At 43.6% G+C, this 14,406-nt stretch overlaps 2 protein-coding genes across 6 annotated transcripts in view; one reads left to right on the top strand and one right to left on the bottom strand.

Annotated features, from left to right (window-relative positions):
• SYNPO2L (synaptopodin 2 like) overlaps positions 1-8,103 on the bottom strand; it is a 39,521-nt gene extending 31,418 nt beyond the window's left edge. Inside the window, exon 1 of the mRNA XM_065842913.2 lies at positions 7,788-8,103. Within this exon, the coding sequence (XP_065698985.1) occupies positions 7,788-7,892 (105 nt within the window). The 5' untranslated portion in view covers positions 7,893-8,103. The remainder of the gene's footprint in view (positions 1-7,787) is intronic.
• A 1,720-nt stretch (positions 8,104-9,823) lies between these two features.
• SEC24C (SEC24 homolog C, COPII coat complex component) overlaps positions 9,824-14,406 on the top strand; it is a 38,484-nt gene continuing 33,901 nt past the window's right edge. For 4 of the 5 annotated variants that reach the window (XM_065843143.2, XM_065843142.2, XM_065843141.2 and 1 more), the window contains exon 1: positions 9,824-9,925. The gene's annotated coding sequence lies outside the window, so the exon portion shown is untranslated. Of the gene's footprint in view, positions 9,926-9,968; positions 9,989-14,406 lie in introns of those variants that run through there. The other variant, XM_071811833.1, reaches the window with a different exon arrangement.

The following is a 14,406-nucleotide window of genomic DNA, read 5'->3' as shown; positions in this document are numbered from 1 at the left end:
AGCTTTTCTAGCAGTGTCCTTCAAACAGAAGTCTTAGACAGCTTGTGGAAGCCAAAAGAATGGGGCAGCACAGCTATGGTCACACAGCAGAGGAGAAACCATTCAGGACAGTAATGTGTGAAAGACGAGGAGCTGACATCACACTTTGTGATAGGCATCACTGCCTCGTGCTGTTTCGAGGGAAGGTAGGAAGCAAAAAAAAGAACAAACACAGAGTGAAGCGGCTTGGGCTCTGAGAAAGGAATAGTTTAACTACCAGTTAAAAGATTATGTCAGAGTGAATATAGACTAGAAATCTAACAAAATTATTATTATTATAATATATTCTATATGGTATTATAAAATATAGTAATAGTAATAGTAATAGTAATAGTAATAGTAATAGTAATAGTAATAGTAATAGTAATAGTAATAGTAATAGTAATAGTTAGAGGGAATGGCAAAACCACTGACCCGGTCCAACCATGCAGTCTGCTATCTGTACTTGTTCCAGGAGGGAGTTCCTATGTAAAGGCACTTCCCCTGCAGGTATCTTGAAGCCCCAGTGAGGCAAAAGGAATTCTGAACCAGATCATCAGCTGATACAATCAGCAGTGGTGATTTGCAATCATGATAATATGGTTTTCTGTTTAGGCCATTTTCTTATTAATATAATTGTCCTGGAGGCCCTATCCCACATCCCTGCTGGGAATGAAGGGCAGAGCTCCCTTTTCAAGCTCTGCACCTTGCTCACTGCTGTCCCAGTGCTGTGCAGAGCTTGCAGCTTCTCAGGCAGACAGCAGCCCTGGATTCCCGCACATTCTCCCAGCATGAGCTGACTGCTGGGTCAGCTGCTCCTTGGAAAGTTCCACCAGCACCACAGCCCGCGCTCCCTTGCTGGCAGCCACGGGTGGCACCTGCCTAAGTGCCGACAGGCCATAAAACATGTCCATGAGCACTCCCAAAGCTGCTTGAGGCACTTCTTCCACAGCACTGGCCCCCCGAAACCAGCATTAGTGACAGCTATAGACTAGGCTGCCAGCAGTGCTTTTTTAGGTGCGACAGTAAACATTTGTAAAGACAGATAAAGAACAGCTTGCCCACTGAAAAGGGAGAGGAGGAGGAGGAGGTGCTTGCAAATCTGGAAGCTACCAGACCTGTTTGGGTTAGAGCTGGTACCTCCAGCAGGAATAATGCCACATGAGCAAATGAGAACAGGACAGAGCAGCAAGGCTGTGGGTCACAGGGACCAGCAACATGGCATACAGGCAGCAAGGATATCTGGCAGAGAAGACAAGTAGAAACAGTGAATTTTCAGCAGAGAATTGTACAGGAGACAGTGGGGATGCATGAGAAAGAGATAAAAAGGCGGTTGTGATGAACTGCTCTCAAATGACAAGACAGTTACTGGTTTTAGAAGCTATAAAGTCCTGTGCCACTGCTTTCCCTAACGATTCACTCCATTGCTGCAGGCTATTCGTACAGAACAGGGAACTGAAAGGAGCCTCTTGAGTTAACAGAGCCAGTCCCCCATTGTTTCACATGCCATATTGTTTAATTCAGTCCATAAACTGATCGCAAAAGGTTCTCAGTTCTTTTTCTAGATTGGAAGGTTGTTACTGAACCTCCCTGTTCATTGTTTTGTACACATTTGGTCGGTGACAAGGCTGTCCTACATTTGAACAGTGCTGTTGGTATTTGCCCAACATCTATTTATAGACAGCAGTCATATCTTTCAACCTTTTGGTAGGTAAAAGAAGCTTCTCTCTTTCCCTCCTTTTCTACAGCTGCTCTGAGATTCATTTTTGTTGAAACTGGCTGGCTCCATAGGTGTTGTATATCCAGTGAATTCCCACTTGTGCATTAGACAGTAACATCGATACCTTCACATCTCAGTTACATATGGCCACCCAAGGCTCATTTGTTTATGTCTGCCTTTTTTTCAGAAATGCATCATTTTGCCAGCTCATTATCCTCTTGTGATGCACTAATATGACCAGGTCTTTCTCCTCTACTATGAGTACTAGCTGGAAAGCCTCCAATTTCTACTTATTTCTTCAGTATTACTTGTGCACCAGACTATGCTGAAGCTACAAGTGCCTTCCCTGCTTTGTGTATTCAGTAACTGGGTTTCCCTCTCATGGAATAAATCTTGTTTTGTGGCAGGATCCGTAAAGGCAGCTTTGCATGCATTTGCACCATCTTAAAGCTGGCCAGTTCATCTTCTTAAAAATTATGTCCCTAATACAGTTCCAAGTTTCTTACTTTGGTTGACTGACTTAATGCTTATGTTGTATCTTATGACTTTTCTTAGAGTAGCTATTTCACATTTTTAGTTTCAAGTGCATTTCATGCACTTATTACCAAGAAATCCTCCAGGAACATGATGGTATTGTTCTCCCTTACAAAATCACAGAATAGTTGGGGTTGGAAGGGACCTCTGGAGATCATCTAGTCCAACCCACCTGCTAAAGCAGGTTCACCCAGAGCAGATCGCACAGGAATGTGTCCAGGCAGATTTTGAATGTCTCCAGAGAAGGAGACTCCACAACTCCTCTGGGCAGCCTGTTCCAGTGCTCTGGGACCCTCAAAGTAAAGAAGTTTCTCCTCATGTTTAGATGGAACCTCCTGTGCTTCAGCCTATGCCCGTTGCCCCTCATTCTATTGTTGGGCACCACTGAAAAGAGTCTGGTCCCATCCTCTTGACACCCACCCTTGAGATATTTATAAGCATAAACAAGGGCCCCTCTCAGCCTTCTCTTCTCCGGGCTCAACAGACCCAGCTCTCTCAGTCTCTCCTCATAAGAAGGATTCTCCAGACCCCTAATCATCTTCATAGACCTCTGCTTGACTCCCTCCAGTAATTCCTTGTTCTTCTTAAACTGGGGAGTCCAGAACTGGACACTCTCTTCAGATTGGGAGAACCTTCTCATTATTTATAGCTTTTCCTTGCAAGGAATGCTGTACGTGTCACGGCCATGTACTTTTCCCTCAGTCTTTCTAAAATAAAAATCTTGCCATCTTGCCTTTTTGTTTCTTGCTTTTATGCTTGTTTTCTTTCTTTTCTGATGACTTTGTGGCCAAAGATTTGTTGTGTCATGTTGCCATGTGCACCACAGCTACTAAACTATATCAATGCAGCTTTATTTTGGTAAGGGGTAGTGTAAAATTCCGCTATCCTTTATTTGCTTCGCTAGATATGAGTTAAAAGATTAATTAGGAATCACAATAAGCCAAATATGAATGCACAGTGGTTCGACTGATTTCACTTAAAAGGACATTGCTGTAACTAAGAACAAAATGGAGATTTTCCTTTTTGGGGTTCTTTACTCCTTATTTTCCCCTGTATTTGTTTCTCTAGTTCTCCATATTCCAAGTCCTTCCTAATTTCTGCAGAATTATTCATGTCATCTGTTGATGTTTGATCCTGCTGTGTATCTGCCTGCTGAGCATATTAATGTCTGCTGTTCTTTCAGCTCAATCATTACTGAGTTGATATTTTAATACAACCCTAATTTAAAAATCATCTATTCTTTCTCACTGAGGGCTCCCCAGACATGAATAAATTTTCTTTTGCTGCTTCTTTTGTCTCACTCTTCACTCTTACCGTATCTGTTTTTATGAGACTGAACTGTTATGGTACCCCTTTCATATACATACCAGTATGATATCCTTCATACACATATCAAACATTTTTAGCACCCAGACACTGCAAATGATTGTTTGGGTGGAATAAAATAGTTAGTATGTGCTCTTGCATGCAAGTTTAAAATGAAAGGAATAGACATCTGCAGTTACAGATCTGGAACCATATAGTCAGTTGGCATTAACACTAGCATTTCAGTCTTGCTTATCTTATTTGAGCTTTTTCCTCAATAACCACTGGGCACTGCTGGAGGAAACGATGTGTGTTTCCCTGACCCTGAGGCAGGTAGAGCTGGTTTGGCTCCGTAAGGTTATTTGAACACAAGGTTAGTTATGTATGGCCCAAGAGCCTGTTCACAAGGTATGTAATTCCAGCATCTTGCTCTAGCATGTCCCTGAACCCATAACTCACAGGGAGTCACATGGCACAGAAGGTCAGTGGCAGCTGGATCCAACATGCGAAGATCCAGCTGCTTTTCTACTCCTTTGTTTTGGCTGGACTGAGGTTTAGAATTGATCAAATGGTTTAAGCTACAGTTACGCATCCTTTCAGTCTGTAGAAAAATGGGTTCACCCCAGTTCCAACATGTTCATTTACTTTATTTAGCTGCAGCCAGCTGAATACTTTGCACTAGAAAGGGCAGCTTAAAATGCATATACTTACTGTATATTAGGAATTAGCTGCAACTTGGAAAAAAACCCAACACAATAATTGAACCCATCATTGTGAACAGCTTATGACAGAACAATCAAGTAGAGGCCCACCAATGTATCTGAAGAGGATAGAGAATAATGCTGGAAACATTCTAATGTCATTAACTACCATCTTGTCCAAAAAAAAAAAAAAAGGAAAACATACAGCAGACCTGAAGAATTTTCAGGGGAAAAAAATTACCAAGAGCAGCAACTAGTGATTGATTTTATCATAATCTGCATATAGAGAAACAATTAAAAAATTCTGATGATTTAAACTTTAGAAAGACCTGTGACTATGTAAATTGATCATGTAAGATGATTAATTATGCAGGACTTTGTAATACAAGAGTGACTCAAACAGGAAATCCCACTTTGTGCAACATGTAGTCTTTGGAATGCCTGGCTGCTTGTTGTTATCGAATCTTGACTAGGAAACCATATAAGATTTAATCAGACAAGTAAAGTACTAGCTGCTCACAAATAATTATCTGTTTATGTGCAGAGTTAAACACCAGGACTGTCTATTATTTTATACTTCACATGGCATGCTGATAATCAAGTGGAGTGAAATAATTTCCCTCCACATTGCACTACTAGAAAATGACATGCACTGGTGAAGTTTACAACTTCCTCAGCACCACTTGCAGGAAATACAAAGGAAGTTGGAAGCAGGAGATGGAGTGACCATTACCCTAGTCTGGTCTAGCTATTCCAGCATCTTTACATAATTGCAATGTATATAATTTATATATAACTTGTTATGCTTCATTCATTTCCTCTTACTAGGCCCAAATTCGCTGTTTCACACTCTTTTTCATCCAGAAAGGTGTATATAGAAACAATTTGACTCTGCATCCAAGGGTAAGCATCTTTCCTTAGTGTTCCTAATACTACTTTTCTAGTCTAGAAGTTGAAATTGCCTAAAATGACAGCACTGGAATCCCCTGAAAAACCAACTGTATCCACTCACGTATCTCCTGGCACCTATTGGATATTCATGCCTGTATCTCCTGTCACATTTTCTCCAGATTCATCCATGTTCCTGTTCTGTCCTTCCCCATTCTGTCCAAATAAGTTTTGCTGTAAGAACCAAAGCACTCGTATTTCTTTTCTGCTAAGCCAAAGTTTTCATGGTCTCGTAGGAACACATCTCTTTCTCCCCAAAAGTTCTGTCTTTGACAGCAATCAGCTTACTAATAGACCCTCTCATTTATCTAATCTGTCTTTCCATACACGCACAACACATTCTTCACCATACTAATGAACATGGTGTTGTTATTTGACCTTACCTTTGCTAGGCAGGCTCAATCTCAGTGACACCTCTCTCTCACCACACTGCCCAGTGCTGCCCTATGGCACTGATACCCTGGATGGAGGCCAAACAGAGCAAACTGTTCATCCACATGATTCTCAGCTCTAACAAAACAATAGAGAAATGTACCATACTGCCCTGTTTCTGAATGCCCTATCATAAGCCCACAATCCCTGGTCAGGCTTCTTTAGTGATGGGACCATTCCCATCTTTGGCTCCTAAAATATCCAAACAGAAAGTTCTAATGTTAGAATTTTGGAAGATGCTTTGCAGGCAGCATTTTGGCCCAGACTTCATCCTGCTGGTGTCAATAGCAGAATCCTAACTGCAAAAGAAGGAAGTTGATCTTTCAACTCAAGGAGCTGAAAACTGAGATTCAAACTTCTATTCTCTGCATGGTAAGAGGAGGACAATTAGATTACTCTACGACTCCTGGAGGTTTATTCTCTTCTAAGCATTTTGTATTCAGATATGATCTTACTGGCTTCCCAGTATGGATCCATAAATCCTTTCTTTGCAGACTGTTTCAAGGGTGTTGCCTTTAAAACAGTGAGTACGTATGGTCACCTGGATGCCATTAAATTCTGGACAATAATAGCCAAAAATCATAATTATAAAATAAAAGTCCTGCTTGAAGAATGATTTGTACTTTGAGCCTCAAATGGATTCGTATCAATTATATTTTCCATAATTATTCCTTAATTTTGTCAACTCCTTAATTTCCATAATTATTCCACAATATTCAAGTATTGTAAAATATATATATTTGGATTGCTAGACTTAAGATATGCCACTCAGTTCTGGGTGAGAGCTACTTCTAGTTAATACCTTTCTGGAAGTGCTACTAATCCTTGAGCAATATTTCATTCTCCTTAAGCTGCAACTTAGCCTGGGTAATGGCTAGTTCTTGCCACTGTTCAATCTTGAGCAATCTTTATAGGACACTCAGTATTGCTCCCTTCTTCAGTCCCAGTTTCTTTTCTATTGGGGGACAATTAAGAGTCAAAATAATCCTAGACACTACAGAGTTTACATGGCCACTGAAAAAATCCCATTTTCCTAACAACCACTGATGCCAGACACCTGTTTCAATTATATTGATTCTTTTTCTTCAGCACCTGAAGCTCTATGAGGACACACAGAATTTGTTTTCCTGGAGAAAAATAATCTTTATGTAGGAAACATTCACTTCAGGGCCCAGCTATGGGATTCCAAACCATTTGGCAGAGGTTACAGATAAACACTCCTTGACCTAGGGTAAGGCAAATGACACAGAACATTTCATTTTAAAATTCTCTGTCAAAGGCACAGTCTACTTAAGGAAACAGAAGGAGCTGGGCATAGCATTTTTTCATTCCTGCTGCTGGGTGCCTTCCAGTGAGACATCCTGAGATATTGTATCAAGGCTAATGCAACTGTTACGAGCTTAATAAACAGGGAACATTTTTTCCTAATTTTTGTGCTCTTACTAATCTTTATGAAAAGACAACAGTAACAGCTGTTTTCAAAAGCAGTGCAACTCAAGGTTCATGTTTCTTCTTTGTTTTGTTATTTCATCTCCCATCCAAACAACTGCTTTTCTCTAATTCTTGAAATTGAACCAGTATTTGCTGCTTAGAACATAAAAAATATTCACTTCAGACAGTAGTAAGAAAGTTCCACCAAGAGGAGAGATCCTAAGAAATGTGCATCTACTTTGAAAGATGGAATATAACAATTAAATGTTATTGACAGTTGAACTGAATTAAAAATACAGCTTTTGTTGCTTTCATTTGAATTATTTTTTCTCTAGCTGGATGTCTTCGACAAATACTGAAGCTTCCATACCTGAGCCTGTTTTCCTGCACTGTCACTGTGGTTATATCTCTGCTGACAACTGAGTTGTGCAGATTATTAAGTGTCTGAGCTGTACAGCCCTGCACCGAAGCAGGTCTTCACCTGACACATGTCTCCACCTCAATAGCATCTATTTCAGTACCCACATCCTACCCCACACCCTGCTTGACCATTCCACCCAAGTTTTCCTTTTAAAATCTGCTGCCACAGCAAGGAGTTCCTGCATTCCCTAATGGTAGTGAAAGATGCCCAACTCAGTAGGGATGTCTGAGTTCAGTGGAACAACTCTGCCCCCACAGTTCACATCTCAAGGTCCTACCTTTGACACTTGTAGGGGTCTTTTCTGCTCTGATCCCCCTTGCAGCCGGAAGCCCCAGGGGGCACCTCCAGACAGAGTGATGAGCATTTCTTCTTCAGCTCCCATGATTTCTACGCTTTGAATATTTCGTCTTCCCAACTTCAAAACAGACTCCGGTTCTTAACAGGCTCTATCTTCTACTCCCATCTTCACAATTCACACAATTCTCCGGTCCCCCAAAAGGCCCTCTGCTCACTTTCTCCTTCAGGTTTACACAAACACAAGAGGAGAGTTGAGACCGTCAAGCCCAGCCTTCCCTGCTCTTCTGGACTCTCAGCTGCTATGATTAGGCATTTGATTCTGCTCTTGGTAAGGAGCCAGAGTTGTCCTACACACGTGTCATGTCAATCTCACCCTCTGTGCCCCCCCACATACACCATGGATCTCTCACAGGAGCATGGCTGAAAATAGCACACCTCCTGTCTCTCCAGAGCTTTGTCTGACACTCTGGAAGCATTTCAGTAAAAAATTGATTTCCACTTCCCATTCCAAATGCAAATTTTAGAATGAGCCAGCACCCAGGATTCATTAGTGTGAGTTTCAGGCAAGGACATGACACAGGCACAAACTTGTACAAGATTAGGTGATAGCACCTGACCCTGAGAAACTGAATAAAACCAGCTTCTAAGTGGTATGGTCTCCACCTGTGTTTCTCCATGCAGCTAGTGTTACTACACCATAGCACTCTCTGTCTGCCATGAAAACCAGAGGCAGACTACAGCTGTAACATGCTCCCTCTGCAGCTTGCAGCTCCCTACAGCCACTTGCAATATTAGACAGTGGAACTAGAACAGCCAGGATTAGCTACATAGATGGGATTCAAACAGTTCTCTGTGGGGCACCACATACTTAGACTCCCCAATGGCCAAGAGAATGGCTTTGCACCTGGGTCCTTCATTGTCTTCTCTTTAGGATGATGGCAGACAAGACCTCCTGGCTACCCCAAGCCACCTTGACCTCTTGGAATTATAGGGGAAATAGTGTCTATGTTATCTCTTCTGTTGCAGAGCTTGAAACATAATTTCATGTTAAGATCCTGAGGACAAACTTCTCTCTTGCTTATTCAGTGTGTGCTCAGGTATCAGTGACTAATAAGTAGCTCACCAGCCTCTGTGATACCCTTGTACCACAACAAAGGATGCAGATCTGCTATCACACCATTGCTTGGCTGACTACTTCATTGCAAATATTGTAACACTGCTCATCCAGCGGCATTGCACGGTGCTGATGGGTGTACACCAACACTAGGTAGTGAACAACTCTTGCACCACCATTGCATTTCTGTGCAAAACTGGTCCCTGGGTCCTCCTGTGCTGCGGTGTTTCACAGGCCGCTGCCAAGACATGGCACATGCTGTGAATTGTGGGGTTGTCACGTGCAGGGACAGGAGTTGGAGCCGATGATCCCTGTGGGTCTCTTCCAACTCCTTGGGACATTCTATGATTCTGTGTCACAGACAAGTGCACTATGGCCAGTGCAGGCCCAGGTACCGCAGCACAGCCAGGTCCTCAGCCCACCGATGAGCTGCTCTGGTGGTGAGACGTTGGCTGTGGGACCGTGCAAGCACCGTGAGAGAATGGCCCCCGCGGCTCTGCCCCCCGGCCCGCAGCCACAACGGCCCCGTGAGAGCTCTGCCACCCGACTCGGAGCTCGACTGGACCCAGCACAAGTGCGCGGCGCCTGTCAGGCAAGCGCGGTTCCGGCCTGCGCGCCCAGCCGCCGGGCGCTGCCGGAGCGGCGCTGATCGCAGGCCGGCCCGGGCCCGGGACCAGCTCCGCCTGCGCGTCGGGTCGACTCGGGCCGCCCCCGGCCAACCGCCCAGCCACGCGGCGGAGCACGAGCCCTCCGACACAAGCCCGTGTGTGCCGGCAGGGCAGAGTCCAGCATGCGCCCCCGCTCTGACGTCAGTGCACGCGGCGCGCTCCCTTCCCGCCTCACGGCGCCTGCGCCGCATCCGGGCCCTGCCGGGCGGGGCGCGGCGGCGGCCGGGGGTTGGCGGGGAGTGCGGACGTGGCAGGCGGTGAGCGGGGGAGCGGCTTCCGGGGAGCGGCGGGGCCGGGAACCGGAAGCGGGTCCGGCAGGAACGGCGGGCAGCGGCGGTGAGTGGCGCCGCGGAGCGGATCACGGGGGGGATGTCGAGCCTGCCGGCGACGGCTGCGCAGGTGCCCGGTGCGGCCGGGCGGCTTGTACCGCGCCCAGCGGCTCGGCCGGGATCTGAGGCTGAGGCGCTGCCGCCTTCCCCGCCGCGGAGCTGGGGCCTGGCCGCGCCCGGCCGCGCCCGGCCGAGTGACACGTCGATCCCGCCGTGCCTACGCGCCGCGCCTGGCCTCTGCCGGGGCCCGGGTCTCACCCGGTAACGTGTCCGGGCGGGAGCGCCGCTCGCTGCCGGCGGCCGGGCCAGGCCCCGCGGGTACCGGCCTGCAGGGCCGCGCCGGCTGGCGGCGGGATCTGATTCTGCTGGGCATGGGCTGCCCCGAGGGGAGCCGTCGGTGTCCCGGCGTGTTGCGGCGAGTCCTGGGCGCTATGAGCCGGGCCATCGCTCCCTCCCGGAAAGCCGAGCGGTTTATATCGGCCCGGATACGCTATGAGGCACATAGCCCTCAGCAGCATCCCTCATCTCTTGTAATCCGCGGATCCTTCCCCTGGTGTTTGTGTTGTGCTGTTCTAGCTTCCGTTCATTGGAGGCTTGTAAAGGACGGTCGCCCTGTGCAGAGACCCGGTGACTGAGTTTGATTTGATAGTAAAATGTAGCGATTGTCTGCCTGTGGCTTTGAAGAAGGAAGGGAATGAAGATTGCATGACCAAAATACAAATGTAGTCTTGACAAAGTAGTTATGAGTAGTGGACTTTTGCTTTCCGTGTAGATGGTGCTTTCAACATCTTTGTTTTATATTGTTGGATTTTGCTTTCAATCGTTCTGAGCAATCCTCTTTGGAGTAAAAAGAAATTTAGTTTCACTTATATTTGGTCTTGGGACGTACCTGAGTATTTTTCAGTATGTGCGTGTGGTGTTTTAGCTCTGAAATTGTCATCAGAGAGACTTTGCGAAACCATCCAAACTGGGCCTCTTTGGTCACTGTCACACTGTAGTTGAAGTTCTGTGGAAGTGGTTTCTGAAACACAGGTGAATTGCTTACACCGACATCAGAGGTTATTCACCTGGGTTAACATTTGTACAGTCATGTTAAAATACAGATTTTTCAGTTTAGTGCTCAGTGTTGATAGTTGTTGTGATAGTTCCATAAAAATATTTCTACATAGTTTCCTATTACAGGGTTCCTTAGTCAACTTTACCGAATGCTGGAGGAGGGGACATTAAAAGGAGAAAAATTGCAGTCTGTCATTTAACATGGACTGCCTTTTTGTTGTTGTTGTTTACAAGCAGTATAAGATCATACCACTAGAATGGGAGGTGATTCGTTGCTGATTTTGTCCTAAAGCCTTTACTGTTTATTAATATGAAGTTATCCCAAGTTAGAGAACTTTGACTTTAACCTCTACTTATCCCTCTCTGCTCCTCAATCCCCGTTCTTGCAGAGTAGATGTTCTGGTTATGGGGTGGATAGAAATACATGTGGCCTAATACTCGAGAGCCTCTCCCTTTAGAGGAGCCTTACCTTCAATCATATGTATACACTGTGGAAGCGTAAGCATTTCTATCTGTTTTTATGTGGAAAAGATTCTTGCTTCTGGAACTACCCTTTTCTGCTTGAAGCTGTACTGCTCAGGATTCTTTATTGCTCTAGACAGACTGTGAAGTGGACATCTATATAAGGAATATTTTTTTCTTAATATGTGGCGACATTCACTCTAGGATCTAATTTCATGGCTGAAAGCTGAGTTATAGCAGTGAACAGATGCCTAAAGGTTTATTTATTTAATGAATCGTTTGATGCTTATACCTCTTTGACTGTTTTTTCCTTCTACTGTAGGGACTATATTTTCTTCCTGTAACACTTATTATCAGGAGGGTCAAAAATCCAAGAAAGAATTGATGGTTGGCTAAGGAAGGGCAAGGTACAAAGAGTGGCTAAAAGTGATCAACAACAAGGTATCCACAGAGGACAGAAGGTGGATGTTTCTTGTTCTTTAGTTTTGAAGAGCTTTGTTGACAATGAATTGTGAAGATAGAACTTGTTCTTATGTTCAGCAAAGTTAATTGTTAGCATAGAAGGCACTAATAGGCAGTATAAACTGGGCAGTATGCTTTACGAAAAGCTAATTCTGAGCTTTTTGTTTATTGCGAGTGATGCAAATTACGTAACGCATATTTGTGTAGAGGAAGTCAGAGTACAGAAATTTTGGATGAAAGATGGTCAGTGTTAGAATGTATGCGGAGAAATCTTATTTAGCATTATAACATGCTTTTTAGTCTTATTCTGTATATTCCTATTCATCCATTCTTCCTTCTGGCCTCTTCTCTAAACTTTAAACTACCCTTGTAACTTTTCCTAATCGATTATACTTGTGCAAAGTTCACAGAAATGGGTCAGATGACTTCACACATTGTAACATGTATGTGGAGGTAGCTAAGGAAGAGAGAAATCTGTCACTGTCATTTTGTTGGTGTTATATTTTCAGTGACTTTTGCCTCCACAGGGTTGCTGTCCAGAAGTGATACCCATAACTGAGTGGTTTTGAAATTTTTTCTTAGAGCATTGTTACAAAGGTAGACATGTAAATCAGTCCCACCAGGAGACTTCAGTTACATTTTATACTCTTTCTTGACGTATGTAAAAACCTGGTGGGGGTTACAGGGGTTGGAAGGTTAGGTTTAAGCTTAGGTCAAGACTAAGCTTTTTACACTCAGTTTTTAACTACTTTCACTCTCTTGTACCTTGTGCATTGTGTTGGACCTTGCCCAAGATGATGAATCAGCCTAACAAAACAGGGTTTAATGTGGCACTTGTTTAGAAGAACGTAGAAGTGATCACACCTTAGATGTGAACTGTATTTTTTAGGTCCTGAAACCAGAAAGATGACTTCAGAATAGCCCAGGAAAGAGTGGGCTGCAAAACACTGCCCCAGTACCTGTTGTATCAAGAAGTTACAGCAGTTTATCTATCCTTTCTTCTTCTGATAGTGTCTTCAGTGAAAATATTGAGGCTTCTGCACTTTCACTGGTGTTTAGTTATAAAGATTCGTTTTGAAAACTGTGTATCTTTTACCTCTCATGAACAGTTAAAACAGATCTTTCTGGTGGTGGCTCAAAATGCATAGATGAAGAAAGTATTAACTATGGTTTGACAAGTTGAGAATCTGCCCAGGTGGAAAGAGAGTGCCACAAAAATACAGCTGAATTAGAGAGTCAGTTTCAGTAGCACCATTTGGATTGATTTGGACAAATGTATGGGAGTCATCCTGTTATAATGGCCTGAGCGGTTCCAGATCCGTCTCTGACTTCCAGGATATAAACTGCTTTTCCAGGATTTTCTGTAGAAAAACAAAACAGGAGTTTCTTGTACCTGAAGAAACCCAAGTGTTCCATGAGTGCTTGTGGAAGACCTAGTCAAGCAGTTGGTGAAACAAAAGCAAGGACATCTGCCTTTCAGAAGAGTGTTCTTAGCTCCAGAGTCCAGGTCTTCCTAAGAATGGCATAATTTTACTACTTCTCCAGAAAGCTGCAGAGCAGAAGCATTAAAAGCACTGAATTGGTCTCTAAGCATGCGATTGTCCCCTTCTCTCCCACCTTTTAGAAGTGGTTTTGATTTCTCTGTTCAGAAGTCAAGTAGACATATTTCCATCAGTTTCAGCATAATATAGGAGACAATGTTGTCATTTTTTTAAGGATCAGTCTTCCCAGAAGGTGAAACAAGCCTTTTATTTCTCTAGGACCAGTAAAAAAGATGCTAGCATCTTTCCAAAGGAAAGTAATTTTGCCGCATGCGTTTCTTTTAGAAACCAATCAAGAACTGATGAGATCAAGCTTTTCAGTTTCAAAAGGGAATTCAACAGTGAATGCAGACCATAAAAATGATGAATATGCAGTTTTCAGTGATTTGGGAGATTTGCTGATGGAAACAAGCTCACATGAATCACTAAGGGGTTTTTTTTTTAAAGAAAACAGCCCATTAAAACTGCGCTGTAGTCTACTTTGGATACTAAGGAATATGGAAACTATTGTAAAAGTTAAACGATTTTTCCCCTCCCACATTTCTGTGTGTTTTTCCCACAACCATTTTTTGCTGGTGAGCACTGTTTGTTTGTCTTGTATAACAGTGTTCCAGTATGAATTTTAACTGTCTAATTATTTTGACCAAAACTTCCATGGTCAACTGCCTTTATACAGGGGAATATGAAATGGCATAGAGTGACTGCTTCATACTTCACAAGATTGTTATTTATATTAATGATCACTTACTGTCATACTATTTTCCCAATAGCGTGAGTTCTGCTATTTGATCTTTGTGTATTGTAACTGCTGAGTAGTAATGTGATGTTCAACAGCATATTTTAATATTATATTCGGCTTCATTTTGGTCATGTGTTGCTACATGCAAAGGAATATTCTCAACATTTTTATCTAGTGAAACAGCCTATTTTCTCCATTTCTACCTATCAGGTGTATATATTTCATTAT

The sequence above is a fragment of the Patagioenas fasciata genome, chromosome 8 (assembly GCF_037038585.1).
Source record: "Patagioenas fasciata isolate bPatFas1 chromosome 8, bPatFas1.hap1, whole genome shotgun sequence".
NCBI classification, from domain to species: Eukaryota; Metazoa; Chordata; class Aves; order Columbiformes; family Columbidae; genus Patagioenas; species Patagioenas fasciata.
Note: the sequence above shows the minus strand (reverse complement) of the source record. Positions and strands in the feature narration are given on the sequence as shown.